This window comes from Clinocottus analis, unplaced genomic scaffold, assembly GCF_023055335.1.
Source record: "Clinocottus analis isolate CAN_PGR_092001 unplaced genomic scaffold, fCliAna1.0.p SCAF_11, whole genome shotgun sequence".
In the NCBI taxonomy this organism is placed as follows: Eukaryota; Metazoa; Chordata; class Actinopteri; order Perciformes; family Cottidae; genus Clinocottus; species Clinocottus analis.
In genome coordinates, this window is record NW_027175832.1 from 8,263,617 (window position 1) to 8,289,708 (window position 26,092).

The 26,092-nt window shown below is 47.4% G+C and overlaps 1 protein-coding gene across 3 annotated transcripts in view; it reads left to right on the top strand.

Moving 5' to 3' along the window:
* Nucleotides 1-24,023, top strand: part of LOC137802578 (cadherin-18) — a 128,354-nt gene extending 104,331 nt beyond the window's left edge. Inside the window, exons 7-14 of one of the 3 annotated variants that reach the window (XM_068600552.1) lie at nt 6,719-6,975; nt 8,106-8,242; nt 10,432-10,553; nt 12,680-12,797; nt 15,532-15,852; nt 18,884-19,091; nt 20,791-21,268; nt 22,294-24,023. In XM_068600552.1, the coding sequence (XP_068456653.1) occupies nt 6,719-6,975; nt 8,106-8,242; nt 10,432-10,553; nt 12,680-12,797; nt 15,532-15,852; nt 18,884-19,091; nt 20,791-21,268; nt 22,294-23,337 (2,685 nt within the window). In that variant the 3' untranslated portion in view covers nt 23,338-24,023. The other 2 variants (XM_068600560.1, XM_068600570.1) reach the window with 2 other exon arrangements.
* The last annotated feature ends 2,069 nt before the right edge of the window (nt 24,024-26,092 follow it).

Consider the following 26,092-nt stretch of genomic DNA (forward strand, 5'->3'; position numbering starts at 1 on the left):
AGGAATTCTGAGCGGAACAATTTGTGTTGCCACAGAGTCGGCCTTGACCTTGCTGGTCGTCTCTGCTGCTGTGGGCTGAATCTCTTTAACCTATGATCTAACGATACACACACACACACACACACACACACACACACACACACACACACACACACACACACACACACACAGATGCACACCTACACAAGCAGCAATAAACCACAGAGAGAGAGAGAGAGATACAGACACACACATCAATACAGCACACTTGACCTTGCGGCTCCGTGTTTAAACTGTGGGGAATGGAAGCAAAGGAGCTGCAAAGAGGCGCGATTGCACATCTTGAGGATGCTGCGGTGCCAGACCTCACCTCGGAATGACGTGTCAGATGGGAGGCTGAGTCGAGGAGAGAGAGGCTGGGGGTGATGGGGTTTTGGCGGGATAGGGATGGGGATGGGGATGGGGTGGGGGGGGGGGTTTAACAGCAGATTAGGAAGAAACCGAGTCAACAGAGGGAGCCGGAGGAAGGCGTTAGGAGTTAGTTAAAAAGAGGCTGAGAGAGACTGTGTGATTGCAAAATGGAGGAGGAGAGGGCAGACAGAGGGAGGCGAGGGGTGGGGGGGGGGGACGCCAGAGACGTGCCGATGAGCAGAGGGAGAGAGAGAGAGAGAGAGAGAGAGAGGCGAGGGTGGGGACGGGCGAGAGAGACGCGTGGGTCATTAGCAGCCTGCAAGTCAGGGTGCCGACTGAAGCAGCCTGCTGCTTATCACTGCTTATTTACTGTCAGTCCCACAAGAGACCCCCAGCAATAAAAAAAAAAACATTTCCCTCCGTCTCCCATTCTCCCTCTATCTCCTGCCCTCACCCTCTCCCCCCTTCCTCCTCTAATCGTCAGCCGCTGTCTCTCTGCATTTCATTACTCGCTCTCTCGGCCTGATCTCCCCACACATGTCCAAATAGGCAGGAAGACACACACGCTAAACCAAAATGCAAGTCAATGCAAACACACACACACACACACACACACACACACACACACACACACACACACACACACACACACACACACACACACAGCCTCCACAACCCCATCTCTCGTCCGCCTCGCCTCGTTCTCGCTCCAGTTGGTGTCTGGAGGCCATGTCAGACGTGTGTGTGTTTGGTTTGTCTGTGGCTCTGACTCATTCAAATTCACACACACACACACACACACACACACACACACACACACACACACACACACACACACATTCACTTTCAATTTTCTCTTCCATGTTCCTCCTTGGCCGTTCATTCTATATTATCCTTCACCTGACCGATCTGCTCTGTTATTTACTTATTACATTTTGCTCATAATGAATGTACATATTGCTGCTAATGGATTTGTGATACAGCATGCAAGCAAGGCCACAGTGTAAGTAGCAGGTAATTGAAGCATTAGCATAACTCTCTGCGGCACAGGAGCTCCATGACACTGCTCTGCAGCAGTGCCCCCTAATGGCCAGAGGCTCTCACGCGTAGCAGACATAACTGGTGGCTACAGGTCGAGCGTTCCTTGATGAAGTATGAAGCTCATCAACTGCTACAATGAGGGTGAAATTAGAAGAACAGGAGTGTGTGTGTGGGGGGGTCGAGGGGGCGGGGAGGGGGGCAACGACAAAAAGACATATAAAGTCATCAGCAATTCAGGCTCGGGAGTGTTTTTTGGTTTGCGAGAGCATTCGCAGCCACTGATGCGGCGGAGGAAACTTTACAAAAACAAACTGCCGTAATGCTCCGATTTCACAGCACCTCATTACACATGTACACTGAATTTAATAGCTTGGATATAACAGAGTTGGATCACCAGACGCAACGCGAGGCATGTCACAACATCGTTAAGAGGAATCCGGCAGTCTCCCGATTCACGAGGTTTCCCCCTTCTGAAGAATGTTTTCAGGGTGCTGTGAGCTGTGTAAGCCTGCTATTTGCGTGCCTTTCATTCCTTCTTCCTACCTGGAGGACAAGCGAGCTGGCGGATGTGTCAGCTTGCCGTTATTATTTCCATATGCTCTCACTTAAAACGGCTGGCTAATCCTCGGTCACACGCCAGCAGCGCGCCCAGGATTATCTGTGTTTGTTTTCTCACGCCGAGGAGAGATTGTGTTAATCTCCTCACAGGGAGACAAAAAAAAAAAAAAAAGGGTGGGGAGGGGGTCGGAGGGGGGGGAGAGAAAGAGAGAGAGAGAGAGAGAGAACAACATCTTGCTCATGAGTAGGAAAAGGAAGGAAAAAAAAGGGCAGACATGGGACATCTGAGAGTGTAAGACAGAAGAGACGAGACGAGTGACAGAGGGAAGGGATGGCGGCAGAGGAAGAACAAAGTCAAAAGGGAGATTTAGAAGAGTCTTTGTTCTCTCGACTCTGCAGTTGTGCTTGTTGGCAGAAATGTCCAAAGCCGCATTTGTCATCAGACAAATGTGATGTGTGATCTTGATTTAGAATGCTACAAACTCAAGAAAGAACTGGAGCTGCCAGGGACAGCAGGGTGCTGAACACACACACGAGCAGTGGAGCGGCACGCACACGCACACGCACACACACACGCGCACACACACACACATAGGTGAGCACCAGCATGCAATCTTCTTATTGTACATCATGAATTGAAGAGTCAGGGAAAGACACCACCTTTGTGATCTGAAGCATCGCCCTGCAGTAATGAACATTTACTCTAATGCATGCACACACACACACACACACACACACACACACACACACACACGCACGCACGCACACACGCACAAACACACACTTTCCCAATAGAGCATGCATGCCGGCGGGTCGGGCTCCTTGAGAAGGTAAGTATTATGTATCGCCAGTCTAGCGTGCAGGTTAGCTAATTAATTTCTGCTAACTGTGAAGTGAATTTGAAAGGGAAATTGTATAGAGAAATTTGAATTTCAAAAAGGACATTGGGAGCATCGTAGGACAGGAGAAGGTTACACTTGTCGGATGTGAGGGTGCGCGCGTGCAAAGGGAAGGCCACATTTAACAGAGATAACGGAGCGTCAATATGTTCCGGGGGCTTTTATTTATTTTTCAGGGGGAAAAAAATGGGTGTGTTTTTGGTTTTGAATTATTTATGTCTGTTAAAGGTCGGAAAACAGCGAAAAGTAAAAAGGTGCACTCAGTAGAAAGCAGATCTCCGCCAGGTGTGTTTGCAAAGGCCGCCGCTGTAGTGTGTGAATAAATGAATACAACCTGCTCTATTGGCTCACCCTCTGCTATACTGTTATACACCAACCGAGGTGTCCTAAAACACACTTCAACGCTAAAAGTGAATGTGGGCCCTTACTGTGTCCCTGGGCGTGTAGCGGTTGGGGGTCGGTGCGATGCACTCAGTTGTTTCATCACCAGCCGCCATGGTGGTGACTGAGGGGTCAGCAGGAAGTCAATGGATACAAGGCGACCAAAAAGAAAGGCAATACAATGCGTGTTGAGAAAGTGTGATTCACCACAACCACGAGAGGTCCTTGAGCAAGAGAGTGTGCGTGGACAGACACACAGGTGCACACTCACCCATCCTAATAGAATAAAAATGCCCAGCACTGTTTTCTAGGCCCTATTTTCTATTCCATGGCCATCACATGTAATGGCCAAAGTGGCTCGATCTTGTCGGCAACTTCAAATGCATTCACAAGACAAACACGTAGACTTTGTGTGTGTGCGTGTGTGTTTGCGTGTGCCTGTGTGTGTGTGTGTGTGTGTGTGCAAAGTTCCACCTGAGCCCACACAGAGCACTTGGGCGCGTGAAAACATTTTGGCGAGAAACGTCCACATCTGTTCACACACACGCGCAGCCGTCAGAAGAAGGGGGGAAAAAAAACAACATAGAAAAGCAATTGTGTCACTGTGTGCTTCCTGTGTGAGGGTGAAAGATGGGTGTGTGTGTGTGTGTGTTGCGTTTTGTCAGAGCTGGGCCCTGTCGTGCACACACTGGGAGGGAGAGGCCGGGGAGGGGGGGGGGGTGTTGCTGCGAAGGCGGGGTTTGTGATGGAGTGTGTGAGGCGGCGAAAGGAGGGGGGAGTGCAGTGATGGAGTGCTGGAGGGAGGGAGGGCGGGAGGGGTGATGAGTGTGTGCTCACAGTGTAAGTGACACCTCTCCTCCTCAGACAGATTGTCTCTCTCTTCTCCTGTAATGGGGACCCCGTTAAGGAACCCTTTCCCGCCGTCTACCCGCCTAAACCCCTCCATCTGTACACACACACACACACACACACACACACACACACACACACACACACACACACACACACACACACACACACACACACAATTCCTCTTGTTTATTTATCTTTCATAGATATTCCCCTGAATTGCCAGCATTTGCGATGCCTTTCACTTCGTCCTTTTCTCTGCGTAATCTTTAATCAATCTTCTAAAACTGCTGATTTTCTGTAAAGCAGTTTACTCTGGTTTTCAGCTCAGAGAAAAAGAAAGCGAGGAGACGCGGAAAAAGAAAAAGAGAGATCAGAAAGGAAGGAGAGAGAGAAAGAGAGAGAGAGAGAGACAGAGGATGTTAATATTTCCACATCCTCAGAATGATTCTTTTTCTGTAATATTCTGCATAGCCAGGGAGCCCGTTTACCGTCCGTGTCCAACACGGTGCTCTGTGCCAATCACACTGAGAGGATTCATTCGCACGCTTACTTTGAGGACACACGCACGCCGACAGAGGATCAGAGGAGGCTCAAAAGAACCATTTGTACTTGCCCACACACCAAATATCTGAAAACAAAAACCCAAACCTGTTACATTTCTGAAATGTTATCAACAGAAGGTGTTTGTCAACGTGTGTGTGTGTGTGTGTGTGTGTGTGATTACCTGCGTGTGCCTCTGCCCTCGCCAACAATCATCTAGGCAAACCCGATCAGAGGCTATCTTTTCCCTCCAGAGGCCCCGCTGGCGGGAGCGCGGCGCCGCAATCACACGGACACCTCAGACAAATAGGCTTCATAACTTCTGAGTAACAAACAATCACGACGGCCCGAGGCCTTTATCCCAAATGAAATCTCTTCTACCTGTGTAGATGCGGGGATACAAAGGAATTTCGCAACGCGTCTCGCAGCCAGGTGCGAGTCTCCATGGTGATCGCCGAGTCGCCATGGTGATGGAGACCATCTTCCAAAACAGGGGCGTTTTTTTTGTTTTTTTATTGAATTCTTTTTTTGTTGTTGTTGTTGGTTTTTTTGTGTGGTTCTGTGTTTCAAATTTCCACTTATAAAAATCTATTGCTCACGGCAGCGAAACTCTCGCCCGCACTGTACCTCGGAAAGTGAAATCCATTCTGTGCGTTTCAAAACAAGTTTGTCCAAGTTTTACTCCCACGATGTTTTCATCAGGTGCACGTTTGTAACGTTAACCTTCCTCTTGTGTTAGCTTTCTAGTGCCATCTACCGTGTTAGCGGGCCGGTGGCGACCCGTGTCTTAAATCAGCTGTGACCCTATCACCCAATGAGTTTCATATCTATTGGTGGCCTTGTGAGGCTTCCTTATCTATGAAAATATTGCTTTTAATATTTTTGGTGGGGGCCTCTGGGCCTTTTCTTAGTCAGTAAACCTTGATTTCAATTTAATGGTCAAATGGCTGAGGAGGTTGCTGGCGTGGATGCTCTTTGTGTGAGGAATGAGGATTAGAGCTCACATGATGTGGAGAGGAGCTGTCTGTCAGTGTGTTTGCTGACAGTGCACTTATGATTTCAGTTTGGGCTTTAATTATTGCTTCATAATCTTATTTTTTATAACTGGGTTGAAACCGACCCTAACAACACAAAGGTCATAATTTCAACCGGAGCATTTTATAATCTAGTAAAGCATTTTTTGTATTTTTTATTTCGTTGAAATAGAGGTTCCTGACAAAGTCAAAAAGCCTTAATGCAAAAAACACATTTTATGTGGTTCTTTAATGCCTTTAAAAACTAAAACGGGTCGGTGCCGACCCTAACACAAGAGGGAGGTTAAACGGAACACACACACACACACACACACACACACACACACACACACCTGGTACCCACCAACACGGTGGCGGAGTGGGAACAGCTGGAGCTGGAGCGTCCCGAGCGCACCGTCGCGCGTCGATAGCGGCACTAAACTTGCGCGACTCCCACGGAGACGGCGCCGACTTTCAATTCCCTGTTGGGGAGCCTGACAGCGAAGTGCATCCTCCGTTCTTTGCATGTTCAGGAATAGCCCGACATCAACTCCGAGCAACTCCAAACACGGAGCGGCTTCATTGTCGGAATCCTTTTCAACTCTTCTCTCGAGCGTCAGAGAGTCTCATTGGCAATGCTGTAACATTTCCCTACTTCACACGCACCCCACCATCTAAGCAGCCATCCTCAACAACCTTCAAAGGACCCCTTCAAAAACGCATCGCCATGTACCACGGTAACCATGGCAGCGTTATTTACTCCCTGCTGCTCTCAGCTGATTCCGGATGGGACCATTCTTTGGCTTCTGTGAACCCCATCTGTGGGAATAATTCAGTATTTGCCCTCTCTCGGCTTCTGATATGTCATTTATCCGTCATCTTTGGGAAATTGAGTGTGAGGCTCGGACCACATGAAGGCACAACACAGCTCACTGGATCCAGCGTTGGTCACCGTGGATGATGATGATGATGATGATGATGCTATGCTTCCTCCTTAATTACCTTAAACCCCGTTAACCAGCCCTCCTCCGCTGTCCTCCCCAGGCGGTTGACTATGAGAGCCGGAGCTCCTACTCCTTCTCCGTGGAGGTCCTCAACCCCTACGTAGATCCACGCTTCCTGCGCCGAGGCCCCTTCAAAGACCGGGCCTCCATCAGAGTGGCAGTGCTGGACGCCGACGAGCCTCCGAGGTTCTCCCGATCCCGATACCACATGGACGTGTCTGAAAACTGCCCTCCGGCCTGCACTGTGGGCCGAGTCAGCGCCGTGGACCCCGATACTGGTCTTACCAACAACATCAGGTACAGCAGCGGGCCTCTGCCCTCATCTAATGTGTAGGAGTTCAGGAGTGGGTGAACTCAGATTAAGCTGAGCTTACTTACACTGTGTCTGTTTTAATACTCTTTCTGAGGTTTATTATTAATCACGTACTTGATGATAAATGTGCTTATTTGCTTAATTGCTAAAGGTTAGCTCGCCTGGGTAGCTTGGCTTTGTTTTTACAGGTTAAACTGCGTAAAGTGTAAAGGAATGAGTTCCAAAGATGCCGGGAGGTCCTTGTGCTAAGCTAAGCTAACCGGCTGCATCCAGTGGCGTCAATCTACTCGTTTAACGCTCAGGAGGTTGAGCGTTTTCCCCAAAATGTTCCTTTGAATTATTCAAATAATCGTTTCTGTTCTAATCTTACATAGGTGCTTTACTGCTAAATGGAAAATCACGCACATGATGGTGCTGCAAGTTGTATTTTTTTGGTTTATTTGATGTTTTGGAGGCGAGGATTTGGGTTTGTTTTTTTAGTTTTTTTTAAATATTGATTGCTTTAAACAAGGCATATGTAGTTTTGGGGGGATTGAAATCCAAACTCAGCTCTTCAATTAAAAGAAACAAGACATGAGAGTAAGAGCAAACCAAACAAAAATAAGCCGACCAAATGCCCACTCAGTGTTCCCTGGAGCCGACAGTACCCACATGTGTTTTTTTCGTGGTCCAATCTTTCCGCTGCTGTTTGCAGTAGGTTTTAAATCTTTTTTTTGTCTGGGAGGCGAGTGATTTGCCTGTAACAGCCACACAAAGCCGTGTCCCAATTAGCAGCGGCAAAATTGCTAAGAGTGAGTGTGTGGGGAGGGTTGATAGTTGGTATATTGCTCGCGATATTAAGATAATCGGTGCCACTTCAAAAGAGCTCCTATCAGCTGCGATAATCTCCTCATATTAATTCTTTGGCCATTTGAATGCAGACTTCCTTATCGCTCCCTCACACACTCGCCCCGTGTGCTTCTTTCACTCGGCACCCCACTGCCACCTCGGCTTGCTTCTTCCCTCCACTTATTCCTTTCTCTGCTTCTCTCGACCCTCCTTCCCTGTTTCACTTTCAACACCTCCCTTTTTCTCCACTATCTCCCTCCTCCCACCCTACTTTCCCTTTCTCCAGGTTCTCCATTGATCCTCAGTCGGACCCGGAGGCTCTGTTCCGTATCACGCCGGACACCGGCCTCATCACCACGGCCATGGAGCTGGACCGGGAGCGCGACCACTGGCACAACATTACCGTCATCGCCACCCAGAGAGGTCCGAGCTCCCTCTTTTACAACGCCGCTACTCACCCATTGGATCACTTCTTTTATTCGAAGCTGAAAACTCTCAAAATGGGACCAAGACTTTAACCCTCCCTGACACCTGCTCCCCGCTGATGAGCATGAGGTTGGGAGAGGTTTAAGGAAGTGCAAAAAACAACAACAACGCGGTATCTAAAAGCACAGTATCCAGCGCGCGATGCAGTTCACTAAGCGGCTTAGCGCTCCAATCATCGAGCCGTGAGGGGATGGCTGTTTGGCGCCACAAATTGTTTGCCGGAGCTTTCCCGCGGATCAATTGATCAATACCTCGCAAGTTATCTGACGCCGCAATAGATCCCTTCTCCTCAGGATTCAACTGGAAACATAGAATTAAAGCAGCAAATTGAACGCAAAGCGTTGCTTCGCAGGCTCGCCGCGGCTGCAAAGGGGAGCGGTACACTGCCTTTTAGTTTGCGAGCGAGGACTTGTCGACTATTGTCTGTTTAGTAGCTGCTTCTGCAGCTTTCGATCACCATCAAGGTGAGGTTGTTTTTGTCGTCTTTTATTTCCAGGGTCGAGGATGATTTTTGAGACAAAGAGAGGTTTCCATATCAATAAATCGAGAAGTGCCGGTGTTGGTATTGTCAAATAAAATGAATTCATAGGAGTGAAACCTATTGAGAGCCATAGTCGTGGCCTTGACAGAGGGAAGAGAGCACAGACTGCAGCGAATGTATGGTTTTGTTTTAATTATAAGGCTGGCAGTATTCTGTTCAGTTTTCTTTAAACCACAAAACATCTTTCCTCAGTCACTTACCTTTTGTGCCCAAACAGATCAGATGGCAGATCAGAAAACGACTTCACAAAGAACTGACAAACGATGAGCGAATCCGCAAATGCTCATAAACGGCAGCCCCTAGTGACTTTATTATTTATTTATTTTAAAACACCATCCTTCTGCTAAACTATTCTAAATGTATTCTTGGCAGGTTCCAAGACATTATTTGGATCTCCTTCTCACTAGTTTGTGTAAAAGTGAAAGTTTTGCCGAAGAGTGCAGTCCAGTGGCCGCCGTGTGTGCGAGGAGAGGAAGATGTCTTTCCTGCCAAGTCTTGCTCCGGAGGAAAAGGGGGCTCCTTGTGGCAGCAAGTGTTGGTTGGACTGTGAGTGCATGCAGCACTGTGAGAGCCTGTCCTGAATAATGAGCTCCAGCTAACAAACTAGGCTGTCGGAGGCCACGTTGACAGAGACCGCAGCGGGAGCCCCTGCCTGCCATGGCCGCGGGGCTGGCCGGGCTCACCCGGTGGCATTGCAGCGTTGCATCATTTTCGGGGACTGTCATCGGTGACACAGTGGTTTGAGAACATGGTCTGGGTATGTGTTGATTTACAGGCAGCGTGCCGCCCCTCACCCCACCATACCTCCCAGGGTTGCCTGCTTAAATGAATGAGTGAAGACGTGTGTTGAAAAAGCCTGCATTGTGTCCCCCGCACAAGAGCGGCCTCAGATGTTTCGGTGAATGTTCGGCTCAGAGTGTGATGTTTCAAGCGTGGTGGGGATGACTCAAGTGTGTGTGTGTGTGTGTGTGTGCGTGTGTATAGCCGAGCAAACAGAGTGTGGGAGACCCCTCTGCCGATCCATTTAAGCTGCGCCCCGGTGTAACCGAATGCAGATTGACTGCTTTCTACATGCCTCTTTTGCTCTGTCTCTTTTTCTTAGAAAACACACGCGCGCACACACACACACACACACACACACACACACACACACACACACACACACACACACACACACACACACACACACACACACATGCTTTGGCGAGGAATGCAACAGTTTTTGATGTGGAGAAATATGACCGCCTGTGGACGCATCAGTCGCACCTCAGCTGGGAGCCCGTGAGCTGTAACACAAGCCAAATGAAACCAAATGTGCGACTGTATTTTTAGCCGACTGTGTGCTCGCCAGCGTGATCCGAGTGCCGTTGACATTTATGGACAGAGACTGAAAAGCTCGACCTCGCCCATGAGGACAATCAAATGGGTGCATTGGAGTGCAAACGTGGCACAGAGACACACACCCACACCCACACAATGGTGTTTGTTGCATTAGGGAGTTGTGTTTGTGTAATTCTTTTCTCTTAAGTACAGCTTCTCAGAGGGCTGTGACGTAAGCTGTCTGTTTTGTGATTGCCTTTTTCAGACAATCCCAGCCAAGTGTCCAGAGTTCTGGTTGCGATCGAGACGTTAGACCTGAATGACAACGCACCCGAGTTGGACCGGCAGTACACAACGGCCCTGTGTGACTCATCCGCCATCGGGCAGGTCGGTATAAGTGGCCTTTGATGTCTGATTGATTGGCATTGTTGGCATGAAGAGTTCGGCTCCAAAACGTACAATTTAAAACCCCTATTTGTAAAAATATATATATATTTGAAAAGTCTATTCATCCATTTCCACTACAGGAATACACAATTTCACGCATGGCCATGGTCACAGGTTCTGCTTTTGAACTATACTATTATTTAGTTTACATGTAAGTATATATTACCATGCTCATGTTGTGATATGATACATATTCCCAGGTGCGAGGTCCATTAACAAAGGATGTTTCATTCAATGAACAGGGAAGGCCACACTTAGTTTCATTTTCAAAGAGACGCTGCCTAATCTGACAATGCTGCTGTTAAATGGATTAAAACTTGAACTTGAAAGTTTACATTCATACGTTCTTTCTCTACGAAGCTTTTTTATTCATTTTTTGTTAGCTCAGTTTAATTTATGTATTTTAAAAAAAAAGTAAAATAACTGCACTGCAGATTTACTTAAGCAAACAAACACAATACATCCAATAACAGTATTAAATAAATATTCTTTTCAAGACAATTTGTGGGTTTGATAAATGTTTTTGCTTCGTTTACTTTGCTTTCCAGTTTGAACCATCTCAACTTTTGGATGTATCACCATATCATTTCGTACAGACATTCGTGGTCCCCGGAGGATACGCTGTAACGTGATCTTTGTTGATCCCTTAATCCCTTTTTCATCGAGCACGCCATAACCACATTCTCGATCTGGTCCCTCAATCGTCTAAAGCGAGCATCCTAGCATGCTAACATGCTAAACCGGGCCGGTGATCGCATCAGGGATGTCCCTTTGAAAGAAAACACCACTTCAAAGCAGTTTTAATTCAATGAGGCTGCTGTACAAAGCCTATTCAACTGCAGGAGCATATAAAGTGCAGCAGTACATCTCTCCAGATAGGGCGGCGTACGGCTACGCATTCACCACGGAGGCAGGTGAATCCTCCATGGCCTGTTATCGGAACACAGCAGCTATTTAGATTGTAATTAAACTCCAGGCCGCACTCAGACTTTCGCTCCAGACTGCCATCCGTCCTGCTTTTCTTTATTTGTGTCTGCGTGTGTGTGTGTTTATTACTCTACATCGTGGTGTTCTTACTTGACCCTATCTCAATTATAGAAATCATCTCTGCGCTCCTCAATCTCTCCCTGGAAGCCATCCTTTGCCCCCCCCCCCCCTCGCCCTCCTCCTCCATCCTCAGTATTCCACGCCGGGGCTCCCTCATCTTGGCCCATCTGTTGCGTTTTTCTTTTTCTTTTCTGTGTGTGTTTTTTTTTTTGTCTTTGTTGTTTCTCGCCACTAAATCTGTGACATGGTGGCGGCGACGTTGATTAGTTTTTCCGCCGCCTGTGATATGTTCGTGTTTGCATTTGTGCACGAGAGAACGAGAGATTACGACGTCGTCGAATGTGTTTTCGGGTTCGTGTGCGTGTGCGTGTGCGTCTCCCTCTATGTCTCTCTCTCTCTGTCTCGCTGCGTGACTTAGTCATTAGCCAACGCGCGTTTGAATATTCTCACCCAGCAACTGATAACATAATGCGACTGTACAGAACAAACGTTCCCACGGCCCGCAGACACCAACTAACTCAACGAGCATGCGGCGCCCTTCATCCTCGCGTTCAGTCTGGCAACCAGCACTCGAAAAGCGCCTCTGAGAGGACGTCTTGCATAATGACGACGAGAGTTTTTTCATTAGAATTAAATTACCCAACAGCTTAGGCTGTGGGGGAGATTTTTCTTTTTCTTGTTCTTTTTTTTTTTTGATTCATTTCGTTACGATTGCCACTGTAGGCCTGGCGCCGATGCCATTACCAAATTGAAAGGCACACTGCGCCCTATTTGTGAAACGCCGTTCACGTCGGACAAAGTTATTTATTGGCTGCGAGTATCAGACCCAGTCCGTCTGTGTCTCTCTGCGCTAATTGTTTGGCTTGTTTGGATTCCTGCTGACGTCGGCTAATGGTTTGCAGCTAAAAGCACTCTCTGTATAACCGTTTCTGCCATTACCTTCTTTTTACACACACACACACACACACTCACACCCTCCACTCACCCTATCTCGTCTGCTCTCTATCTCTGGGTTTCAGGTGGTGCAGGTGTTGCGGGCGATTGATAGAGATGAGGGAGGGAATGACAGCACTGTGTATTTCAGCATCCCTCCGGAGTCCAGCTCTGCCCTCAACTTCAGCGTCAGGGACAGTGGTGGTAGGCACTCAATCTTCTCCTCTCTCTGTATATCTCTTAATACCCTTTTTTTTTTTCTTCCTTCCCCCACTCCCTTGACAGACACACACTGTTTCTCTCCTACTTTGTCAAGGCTCTTAATCCCACATTTTCTTTTCCGCCTTTCTCTTTCCATCTTTGTCTTTCCCCCCTACACTCTCTTTCCTTTCCTCTCTTCCCCTCCACCTCCCACTTTCCCTTTTTCTGTCTCTGCCTCTCTCTTCCACCATCCATCTCCCAACTCCGGTGGCCCAATTGTTTTTCTTTGTTATGCTCCTCTCTTTTATTCGTCCCTCTTGTTTGCCTTCCCGTACTCTCCACATCCACCTCCTCCTCCCCAAAACCACGTATACTTACTGTTTTACAAAGAAAGGCTTTTGGAGAAATCAGAGCTGCTTCATTGAATTCACTTCAGCTCAATTGAATTTAGCTACTTTGCATTTGTTTCTAGTACAAGCTCTGTCTGTTCCGCTTTCTTTGGCCCATTTTCCTCCGCAAAGACACACACGCACAGCATGTACAGTGCAAGTACACACTGACATAGACATATAAAGTACAGTACACAATTATTACTTCAAGGAAGAGTTGTAATACTGATTATTTGCATCAAAACATCGAAATGAAAGTTTCTACTTCCACCAACAAGCATATGCTGTGCTACAGTCACAGCCCTTTTGTAGCCTTTATTCGTACATAAAGAAAAAATAATTTGTCCACAAATGTCGCCTGAGGAATTTCCTTGAAAGCAAACACAGGCCTTTTTGCAGTCGGTATTTCACACCCAAACACATTGTGTGTATCCTTGAGGCTGAACAAACACGTTGAATAAAACATAAAAACAATTGCAAATTTGAAGATTCTGAAACCTGCGCCACTCACTGTGCAGTACCTCCCTGATTAGCGAGCAGTCGTTTTTTCACTTCCTGCTGTTTTGCTACACTTTCGATTGGTTGAATACCGTGAAGCTGAAGCAGGTCTGCGGCTCACGTGCACCACACAGTTGCATTAGTTGCAAAAATCACTATGGGAACATTGCTACAACTGTAGTGTTGTGTAGTCGGTTGTATTCATGTGTTATAGATGGTCCTTTATCAAACTGTAGCAAGTCGATTAGTCCCATATACTATTTTTTACTTCTCATAAAAACATTTTAAAACAAACATTTTAGTTGTTGGCCCCTCTGGGCCAGGGTACAAAAAAACATAACACAATATTGATGCTTTATCACCAACCAAGCCATGTCTCCGTCCACCTGATGAATATTGTGTATCTGCTCTCCTTTTAATTTTGTTTTGGTCTCCACCAATTTCCAAAGGAAAGCTTTGGCTCTTTGCCAGCTCAATGCTACACCACTTTCACCTGGGTGTCGTGCCATTGTTGCGACAGCCCATTATTCCAAATCCCCGACAGTCAACAAACTGTCGCATTGGACCGAAAGCTCATTTTTCCGACAGCCCATCCGACATTGTTCCGGCGGCCCATTGCACCAAACGCACAAAATCTCTGTGCAACAGACACAAGAACATTGATAATCGTTATGCAAATTCACGTCACGGGACCTTCCCGGACCTTCCCGGTATATTCTTTTCCGGCCATGCATGACCCATCCTTCTCAGTCTTAGATTGGCTTACCCTGATATTCTTGCCCTACACCTCGCTAATCTAATTCCTCATGCTTAACCACCTCAACCAACGAGGGGCAATGAGTAATAAGTGGTGGGTCAGGCGTCCGCCAGCAGGGAAAGAAATCTGGAAGGTCTGTTAAAGTTGTTCTGTGTAATAATTAGCCATGAGCATCTGTTTGTCGTATGGAGAGGGGTTTTTCGGAGTAATGGGCCTTCGGAGAAGTGGGTTTTTGAGAAGAAAGGACTATCGGACAATTGGGCTTTCGTTCTATTGGGGCCTTTGGAGTTTTGGGAATAAAGGGCCTTTAGAACAACCACCTATTTGATAACTGTGTCCTTCTGCCATTTTAGTGATGAGCAGGTAACATTTTTTTTTTTTTTGCTCTTTCACTAAACGAAGTTGACGAGAGCGGTGGCAGCGAGCCAAGAAAGTTGTGGCCCGCAAAACCAAAAACACTTAGCTGAATAACGTTAAGCAGTCCAGAGAGACCAAGGGAACGTCAGAGTTGGGTGCAGGGTTCAGCACGACAAGCAATCCTTTTTTACATTGCGCAAAGGTATTCAAACCCGTCGTGAGAATGAAGAGTATTGATTAATCACGTTGGGTTATCTTGATATGTGTGTTCGGTCCCGTATCCCGTAACCTGCTCTGGTTAGACTCGAGAACTGGAGGATAAATTCGCTTGACACGTGGAATCAAAGGCGTCTTTGAAGTGTCATCCAACAGGAGAACAGAGAAAAACAAGAACATGCTCTGTTCTCATTTGGACAGCCCCTCTGACGAAGGCATGCTGCAGCATTTGCTTTGTTAAAATAAAAAAACCCCACTAATGACTCAATCTGTGATTTGGATCAGAGAAGACTGTTTTGATAACTGAGTCTGTTTTATATATATATATTTATATGAATTTGCGGCGCCTTTAATTCCAATTAAATATTTCCCACACAACGTTTGTGAGCTCTCTTATCTGTTGCCTTCAGAGGGAATCTCATGTGAGGCTTTATTGCTGAGATGCATGGGTATATGACGCGTTCCAGCTGAAACATTCCTGTTGTGTCGTTATCAACAGATGAATTGTCTCTCTTTCCAGGCCCCACAGCCACTCTGGTGCTGCTATCCCAAATCCAGCCGTTGTCCCGCTCCGCGTCCTCCACCCTGACGCTCCACGTGCCGCTGGTCCTACGGGACGGGACGTCGGGCCTCACCAGCACCGGGACGGTCACCGTGTCCGTCTGTCCTTGCCTGAGAGGAGGGGCCCGGGCCGGGGAGAAGGAGAAGGAGAAGCAGACGGAGGGCGAGTGGGACTGGGAAAGAGAGGCAGTGTGTCTCCCTCAGCAGTCCTCGCTGCCGTCCCCCGGGCTCAGCACCGCCGCCCTGCTGGCTATCCTGGCGTGTGCCGCCACTCTACTGGGTAAATACTTTGATACAGATACAGTGACGACAAAAAAAAGTGTAGTAATTATATTTGTTGTACCCGGGAAAGGCCCCTTATTTATACAACCAACATCATGTTTTCACGACAGCATTATTTATGAAGGTATCGCACTACTACTGCCTATACAGGAGTTTAATGCTAATCCAAAAAAAATGAAAACGATGAGTAAATAGTGTTTAGGGCTGTTTACCCTCCGCTACATCCCAGGGTGTTTAATCTGCATATTGAAATAATGGAGGCAGCAGCGTAAATATTTTCCTTAGTCACAGCTGCTGAATAGTAGGGTTTACTTTTCCTCGCAATTTTGGTCCAGTCATCTCCTCTGGCAAGGTCGGCACTAATCACTGCTAAAATAACAATTCTGAGTGATTATCCCGGCCCTCCGCTTTTTGATAGCGCCGTAATAAAATGTCACTGGCACCTTTGCGGAAAACTCTCAAATGCTCAATTGGATAATGTGGAGGCGCTGAGAAGGTGCTGGCTCGCGGCCAGCATCGTTGTCATTTCTATTCAGCCTGTTGGATCACCACTCATGCCTTGTTGATAGGGGGGCATTATCATTCTGGAAGAGGCCGGTTCAATCAAGACGGAAACGCAACGCGGCGTGAAGGTGATCGTGCAGAGTGTGTCTTTTGGTGGGAGTTTAGAATTCACTTCCCCCAAGTGACAAGGGCATGAACTACACCGGGGAAATACACACAACTTTACAGCACTCGCCTCAAGTTTGAGGCCTGAGAATAGCGCTGCAGCTTTTGCGCCAGGACAATTTGGTCTCGCCCGTCTAAAAAGAGGTTGATGCGTATCCCGAACAGTACAATTCGACGCCAAATGTTCTTACGGAAGCTCAGACAACAGCTCCATCAGGATCCCATCTGGTTATTAGGAAGGAGCTTGGCGTACATAAGAGGGGATATCGAGCCATTTGGTAACCACTCGTCTGGGCCTCCGACATGGAGAGCCGTACATGTTAGTCACGGCGTGACGGTGATCCCTCGGATTGTTGTGAGGTATTAGATATCTTCACAAGAATTGTGAATTGCTTAGTAACCGTAACCAAGCCCAGAAGGTCTGTCAAGGTTTGACAATCTATTTATGTATGGTTTATTTGATAGGGAAGGATACAGTGTACATAGACAAACTAAAAAAGGCAGCTGTCTGATGCATTCATCATAGTGTTTATAACGGTTGCAAGTGTGCAACATCGTCCCTGAAGGAGGATAAGCACAAAGAGGGATGCAAACTGAAAACACAGAGATACAATGCAGCACACAAGAAGAACTCTCTTAAAACCGGTGAAGTGAGGCACCGATTTCAAGTGATCAGGCCGTGTGTTTCAGGACTTTGTTCCTTTCACAGAACAAGCTGTCTGAGTAAAATATGTTTTGCAGAATGGAGCATAAGAATTGCCACTTGAAGCTGCTCTGAAGGATCTGCTAAAGCTCTGCAGTCTGTTGATGTATTCACAGAAAGGCTGAGGTCCATTTAAACATTTAGACACAAGCTTTATGCAACGCAAATCAATAGTTTTCATGGAGCTCTAATAAGAGACATAGGCCTCCAGTACCACAAGAAATTGGAGCATTGGTATTAACTTATATATGCAACATTATTTATTTAAACAACCAGATAAAAGACCACATTAAAACAGATCATAAAAACATGGGCGGCGGGGAGAGGGGGGGTCAAATAAAGACATATATAAAAGCCAACAAAATCCAGAGTGATTGATAAGAAACAAGACTATTGTGAACTTCTGTGTCAGATGAAAGACCCTTTATTTAAAAGGACACTAAACATCCTGAACTTTGGGCTGTTGGGAAACCAGGCGGCAGCCTTCGGGCCCATAAAGGGAAGCCATTGCAAAAGTGCCTTAAACTTGCATTCTTTCTAATGGCCAGCAGGGGGCACCTCCTATGGTTACAAACAAATAGGTCTGGTTGTATAGAAGTCTATGAGAAAATGACTCTACTTCTCTCTTGATGTATTCCTTTAGTAAACATTATAAACATACGTTTAGACCTAAATCTCTAGTTTAAAGTCTTCTTCAATATAGCTTGATGTTAATTTAGTAAATTATGGTCTATTTAGAGTCAAATAGATAGAGCAAGGTATGCTTTTGGGCGGGGCTACCTCGTAATCAACTTTGGCGGCCTGGAGTTTTTCCATCTTGCTTTCTCTAACTTGAACCCTTTGACAGCGTTTTTCCAGCTGATGAAAGTTCATTGGAACCTTTTAGTTGCCTAAAAATATATATTGTTCAGTATCGGCTTGTACTTAGCTCCACTCTCTAATTCCACAAAAACAAAACGGCTACAGTTGAAATGCCATACTCCAGGCTTTGAAATCGCAGACCAATGGATGAGGTCACGGTGACGAGGTCCACTCCTTATATTGAGTCTACAAGGGAAACATAAGGATCAGTTGAGTATTCTCCGGTATTTTTGTCCTCAAAGTCCCTTTTGAATCTGGTGTCTCTTAAAAGAAAATGATTGAAGCAACTACCTATATTGACTATATAAATGTCTATGTCCACATTTTGTAAATGATGAACTTATTAAGCAAAACAAAAAACTTATCAAACAGAAACAAATCCTGCTTTCTACATGTAGTCTTGTTGGATGAAAAGCGTCCAGGCTCGGCTCTTTGCCCACAGCCCTGGGTCAAATGTAGCTCTCTGCTTTGGGAATATGGAATAAGAGTCACGGGAGAGTAGAGCGTCCATTTGCCTGACTGGAGCTGAAAGTCAATTACACAGTGGAGGCATGTAGCGTGCTGATATGATACACCGGCCCTCTAACCCCAAGGCCTCTTCTGTATTTGTTTTCGTCTCTGCGTCTCATCTCATTGTCTGACTGAATGTGTCTCCCTCCGCTCACTCTCTCCTCTTCCTCCGTTATTTCCCCGGCGACTTCTGCCCCCTCGTCCCTTGTTAATCATTCCCTTTTCCAATTTCTCTCCTCTGCCTCGACATCCCTCATTCACCCCCCTCTCCTCCGCCCGTCCGCAGCCGTGAGCGCCCTGTCATTGTCGCTGCGCCGGCAGAAGCGCGACTCCCTGTCCCCGCTGGAGGAGGACGACGTGCGCGAGAACATCATAACGTACGACGACGAGGGCGGCGGCGAGGCCGACACGGCCGCCTTCGACATTGCCGCGCTCCAGAGCGCCCCGCACAGCTCGCGCTCGCGCGGCTACCGCACGCTGGACAGCAGGAATGTGTAAGTAGGCTGAGGGACTGTGTGTGTGTGTGTGTGTGTGTGTGTGTGTGTCTGCTACTTCAGAGTGCGTTCTGACATGTTCACATGTACAACAATTGTTGTTTGATGACATCAAACACCCTGGTCGGCCTCTTATCGTGCGCTGAAAGGAAGTTCGGGAGGAAACAAACCCACCCCCTTCAGAGTAAAAGCTTTCATCCCCGTCAAGCACTTAATTGATCCACTTAAGAAACAAATCGTGTCTTAACTTCCAGATCATAATCAGTCACCGATCAAAATGCTGAGACAGAAGGCTATCACACTCTGCAGTCCTGGGAGACCACTTTGTTGTGCTCATTTTGTTAAAGCGCGTTTATGCTCTGCTACATCAGAGGGCTGTTTGCACCCACTTTGATGTCTCTGCGAAACATTGTTATTGCCTTTGGACTAATAATTAGCTCCGATGAATTCCGGCAAGCCATACGGAAAGGCCATAAACAAGTACAAAGGCTGCATTAAGTTTATCGAAAATACTTTCCCTCAATTCACGGAGGTGGACACAACAACATAACCGAAAATACAACTTTAAATCTAACGCAATCCTTTGCAACGTCCCTGCAATAAACACTACCTTTGTGGTGTTTTTAATGTTTTCTATTGACTCTCCGTGTCACGGAGGGCCACAGATAGTTCAACTTTATGGAAACTTTGAAGCCGCCGTTTGAGGTTCTGTTGCTTGTGAGATCCTACAGAGACTTTCCAGCCACATTTGCACTTGCATCTCTGGTTTCATGGCGAACAGCAAGGGCTCTTTAATGTCTCCTGTGGCTCTAGAGGGAGCTTTTGTGAAGTCTGAGAAAGTAACCCTGATACAACAGTTTGTAATTTGGTCTTCATGCTCGAGGTTAGACGTCTTGGCCGCATCATTTTTGACTGTTTTTTTTGGGGATATTTGGACAAACAACAACAGAAAATACTCTGCAATGTGTAAATAACAGAGCTGCCAACTTTTCCAAAAATCTTGGAGTGAGATTTTGTCGGGAGTGACCAAAATTTGGCCGAGTCGTAGACGGGGCCGGTGGGGGGTGCGACGACGTCGATGATGACAAATACGCGTCCGCTGGACAGCTCCAGTCCCGCTTGTCATTGCATCTTGCCCAGATACAAAAGATGTGTTTTTCTGATTGGCTATTCGTGTAGTACATTTCCTTTTTTTTGATTGGCTGATGAGTTACTCCTCACGGGAGACCAACCGGGAGATTTTTTTTTGCTGTGAGAAATTGGTTGTGTGGCGTGAGAGCGTGTGAAAACAATGCAAAAGCATGTGTCACACAGCGAAACCGTGAGAGTTTGTAGCTCTGATGTATAAGATGGGTCGAGCTGGTGAGCTTCATACATAAATGGCCATTCATCACGTTTTCTGTACTAGAATGGCCACCTTTAGGGCACGTCCTTAGGTTATATTAACCATAGAGCATCCAAGATGGCACCTTTTGCTGTGGTTTGAAGATGGCCTCAAAAACACTTTCAAACTGACCAGAGATGGTGTGTGCTGGTGGGCTCAGAAAGTTAAGGCATATACCATAATATCCTTGACCTTGACGGACTCCAGAGACCTTTTCTTCTGTCACTCTGCTGTCAGAATAACTCAAAAATGGCACCCGACTTACCAACAATGAATATAATAAACGAATGACAGATTTTGCCTTGTGTCTCACAGACGTTACGCCCATCAAACGCAAGAAAAGGCTCGCACCTACAGCTGGGCTCAGAATCCGGGCGTGGAGCACAACTACTCGGGCCCCGCGGGGCCGCTCTACGGTCGCCTCTGTTACAGCAGCCACACGCTGCCGGTCCTCCGGCGCGCACCAGGCGGAGCGTTTGAGCCCGGCTTGGCCGAGCTGGGATACCGCTTCCCGGGAGGCCAGCCGGACCACTCGCTGGTCATCCAGAACCAGGGGGCCATGGTGGGGCCGATGGAGTCCGGGGCGATATACGTAGCACCCACGGACCTCAGCAATGGGAGCCGCGCCGGGAGCCGCGACGGGACCGCACTCCAGAGTGGGATGAGCACGTCGGACGGCGGGACGCCGAGGACCAGCGACAGCCAGGAGAGAGGAGGCGGGACGGGAACCGCGAGCAACTGTACCGAAGGGAGCAACGAGGAAAAAGTGAACCACAATCAAGACGTGGACTGGGTGAGGATCGCTGCTTTCACACCAAACACACACTTTGGGATCGTAGTTAAACTGATATCTAGCGTGTCTGGTCGATAGGAGGTGTGCTATTTCCCCAGTCTGCAGAGAGATGATGGGGCATGCCAGGTCCGAAAATGTAGGGCTTCTGTACTGCAACACAGTTTAATGGATGGATGGATGTTTCGGGAATGGGGACGTTGGATAAACTACCTGATGAATCATTGGAGAAACCATTAAATGGGAATGCATGAATAAATTATTCAATTAAATAAGCAAACGAGTAAGTAAGAAAGTAATTAAACAAATGGTAACGATGCATACTTGCACGTTTTGTGTGAAACTGCCATATGAATGGACTTCATACGAAAACACCGATCAATGGATGGATGGATGTTTCAGGAGGGAGGGAAGGTGATAGACGTTGCATCGAATGATGAATTAAAATTGAATGAATTACTCGATTAATGATACATGGCTCCATTGGGGAAAACATTAACGTTGAATGAAGGACTTAATTATTAAATTTGAATAAGCAAACGAGTAAGTAAGAAAGTAATTAAGCGAATAAAAAACAATTATTAGAATGAGCTAACACTCTTTTCGGTACGCTGGTAGAAATGTCACAATGTAGGAGGAAGGGGATGAATCCGGGATATCGGCACATTAATGTCCTGCTGTTCGTTATCTTTTCTATGTTTTCTTTAATTTATTACGCCGTAGAAGAGCTGTATGGCACTTTCTTTATTTAATTTTCAAATATTTTATCTCTCCATCACTCCCCTCTCCATTTCCCTCTCACAGTGCAGTGTTAGCTCATTCTAATGTTCAATTAATATCTCTGGCTTCTTCCAACTCTCTGCCTTTCGTCCCCTCTGTTTGCCTTGATGTCTGCCTCTCCTTCATCTCAATCATCTTTTTCTTTTTTTTTTTAATCATCTCCTGCTTTTCCTCCATTCGGCCACTTTATCATCAAACTCCCCCGTCGTTCTCATTCCATTTTGTGTTACTGTGACCAAACCTAACAGAGCCACGCCCTCCCCCAGCCCCCAACTGAAACCCCTCGTGCTCGCCTACGTTCCCTCCAGGTGCAGTCGGAGACGCTACCCAGGGAGCATCACCTCGTCATGACCCGATCCGGCTCCGTGATGGGTCAGGGTCACGGCGCGGGAGGATGGGCGTGCGACTCGGCCACCCTTCCCGCCGCGGGACGCAGGGCCTCCCGCGGGGGCCTGTCCCCGAAACGCACAGGCTCCGGCCAGTCCGAAGCTGACTCCGGCGGCGGCAGCGGAGGAGTGGGGGGAAATGGAAGTGGGGGCGCCTCCACAGATGGACCACAGCAACATGCCAATGGACGCAACTACGCCACTGTCCTGCAGGGGGAGATGTCCGGACAGAGGGACTATCCCGGCAGCCTCGGGAGAGGAGGACTGGAGATGGGCAGCAACTTTGTGGTGGCGAGGCCGGACAGGGAGGGCGAAGGGATATCGTCGGTCTACCCGGAAGCGGCTGGCTTTATCGGGGACTGGCGTGACCGGATGGGCATGGGGGGGTATGTGTTGGGCAGGAGGGATATGACCCCCCAGCTCTTCCCCTTCCCAGGGCCGCCCCGTGGAGCGTACGGCGGGTTGATGGGCTTCGGTGGCGGCTGGGTTCCCGGAATGGAGGCCGCGAGAGGAGCTCCGGGGCCCGCCGGCCCCTCCCTGGCACTGAGGGTGGGCGAGTTCCTGCGTCTGCGCCTCGCCCAGGTCACTTTCGACCCCTCGCAGCCGCCGTACGACTCTGTGCAGGTGTACGGCCTGGAGGGCACAGGGTCCCGGGCTGGGTCCCTCAGCTCCCTCGAGAGCGAAGGAGAGAAGGATGCGGAGAAGGAGGAGTGGGGGGCGGGCCTGGAGGAATGGGGCCCCCAGTTCCACAAGTTAGCCCAACTCTTCAGAGACCGGGAGAAGGAAAAGGAAGAGAAGGAAAAAGATGACGCAGGTGCCAAAATGGAGAGTGAAAGGAAAGAGGAGCCGGGGAAGACGGAGAAGAGAGAGGGAGGGGAGATGGCAGGGGAAGAAGGGAAAGACTGAGGGATGATAAAAACGAAACAAATAGGGGCAAAGGGGGTGAGAGGGAATAGGAGGATGATGAAAAGGCAACCAGAGCTAGAATAATGTGAGGAGAAGTTAAAGGAGAGAAAGATGAAGAGGCAAACTAATAAAAAGAGACAGAGAAAAATGAGCCTAGGGAGGGTGGAGAGTGCGAGGGCAGGGAGGGAGTGATTGATGTAATTTAAAGCAATAAGTGTTGAAACGCTGATATGGTTGAGCACAGATACTGAGACAATGCAGAGGCTGCTTCTGCTCGGGGCAGCAACAATTTGTTAAACGCCTTGGACAAAGAAAAACAACCCAAACATCCAAGACTCGATTTAATTCAACTCGCAACGTACATGGAATAAGAAACAGCAGGAAACGAGAAGAAAGACGTTTTCTCATCGCCTGTGTGTGCGAGTGTGTGTCTGTGTGTGTGTGTGTGTGTGTGTGTGTGCGTGTGTGTGTATGTGTGCGTGCGTGTGTGTGAGTGAGTGCATCTTTAGTGAATAGTGGCGGGGAGAAAATCATGATACGCAGAGACAATTTAAAGATGAGACCGATGATAAGTGCGCTGCGGCATCAGTTTCCGGGACAACGTGCAAGAACAAAAAAACTTTCAACGAGGAAGTTTAAGAAACTAGGATAACACACAAGGGGTGAGGGAGACGGGGGCGGGGGGGGGGGGGGGGTTAGCTGTACGTATTTGGATATGAGGTGAACGGGACAAGAGGACGGATGTATAGAGAGAGAGAAGCGGTCGGGGGTGGCGGACGTGAGGCGATTGTACAGAAAGCGTTACTTTTCATTCCGTCTGCAGTGGCAGAAAAGTGAATTATTCAGCTCACTACTTCATTCCAAATGAAAATGATGAATCATTTAAATCCTGCAAAAGATTCTCCCTCCTCTCAGCCCACAAGGAAAACAGACATTGTGAAATATTTAAGTGATTTAGGGATGCGATCCTCGCCCCCCCCCCCCCCCCCCCCCCCCTCCCCCTCCCCAACACCCTGCCATCTCATCCCTCAAGCTTTTTGTAGTGGAGTGTTGGTATGTTTACAAAGGTTCACACAAACACACACACAGACACAGAAGAACTGATGAACACCATAAGGCTTTGATTGTACTACTGTGAATTATAAAAGCAAAACCATACCACGAGCGCTCCATCTGCTCCATCCGCGGAGCGACGAAGACTCTATTATTCATCTCCTAAATGTTTTTATGAAAGACGTCTCCTGTTTTTTAACGCCTAACCCCACCGTAGTCCCACTTGACACCTCTTGAGGACAGAGTATGCATGATCGTACGTATGAACCTAAAAAATCAAATCAATTTCCATTTGAAACACTCACACTCCCCAAATAGAAAAAGTCCACAGCTCTGTAACAAAAGTTATAGAGGGAACAACTCCACAGAGGCTTTTTTTTTTCTTCTTCTTGTTTCGGTTCCCGTTGAAGGTCAGGATGCAAATGAGCTGGAGTTTTCAGCTGGAATGCACTTTTTTTTTTTTTTTACCGTGTGATGTTCAACAATAGATAACGAATTACGTCAAAGATAACAGTTTTTTTTGTTTTTTTTATGATGTCAACGAAAACAAAAACTAAAAAAAGATACAATGTTTGACTGTACGTAAAAAGCATTTTCAAATGTAAATACCACTGAATATTATTGCTAAAAGAGAGTATATAAAATGAATAATGAGTGATTATACAAAAAAAAAAGGAAAAAAAATCTAAACAGAGCACCGTCGGGACCGTCTGTATGTACCGTATTTTAGATTAGAAATGGATTCACTGAGCTGGACTTGACAGCCTCCTGGACTGGAACAGCACCATGTATTCCACACCTGTGTGATAAGTGAGCAGGTCTGGTTTGCGGTAGCACTCGTCTGAGATGGGCAAGCCAGGGATTCAATTATACATGTGCCCTCTGGCAGAAGTTTGTCGAGCAAAATATCAGTAACAAGAAGCCTCAGAGCCTCGCCGGTCCCAGCGAGGATCCCAGTGGAGTGAACATCTAATGGAGCGGGGGGAAGGGGGAACTCCCCTGATGGCCACGCAACAAAAATTCCCTAAAATTTGAATTGCTATTCTGCAAAAGTGGATTGAAACACTTAAACAGAATGTGTAATAAGTTTGGAAAGACAGCTCTGTCATTAGTGTTGCACTGGCTGAGAGATATGAAACAAAGTTTTATGGATAGTAACTTATCTCCAGAAATATAATAAACTGTACAGTTAAGAGTGAGATTTTTAATAAAAGATCGGTGGAAAGTGACTGTCCATCAAATGTTATCATTTCAGGCCGTGCAGCCCAATGATCACATTAACATTGCATTTTGCTGTGCCTTGATCGCTGCATAGATCAAGCAAATTCTCTAATTTCGGGGATTTATAAACCCAACAGACTTTCTTCACTATTTTTGTTACAAGCGCTCAGGGGAGTTTCGCCTCCCGCCCTAACCCTGAATGTGGTTGTCTTTGCTGTGCCATTGCAGAAATGTCCCCGTTTGTCACCGGTTCGTTGTAAAGCACCCCCCCCCCCACACAAGTCAAGCCGTCTGCTTCGCTCTCGTCCGCTAAGGTTTGGTCCGCCCATAAGTCTTGTTGTCGAGGTCCGCTTCAGTCGACACTTCAAACCGGTCAGGACGTCAGCGCCCGCTGACTAAAACGAAACCCATACGCACCTCTGTACCCTCTACCGGAGCAACAGGCGTGTCCATACAGTGCCACTGTGCAGACTGCATGGTA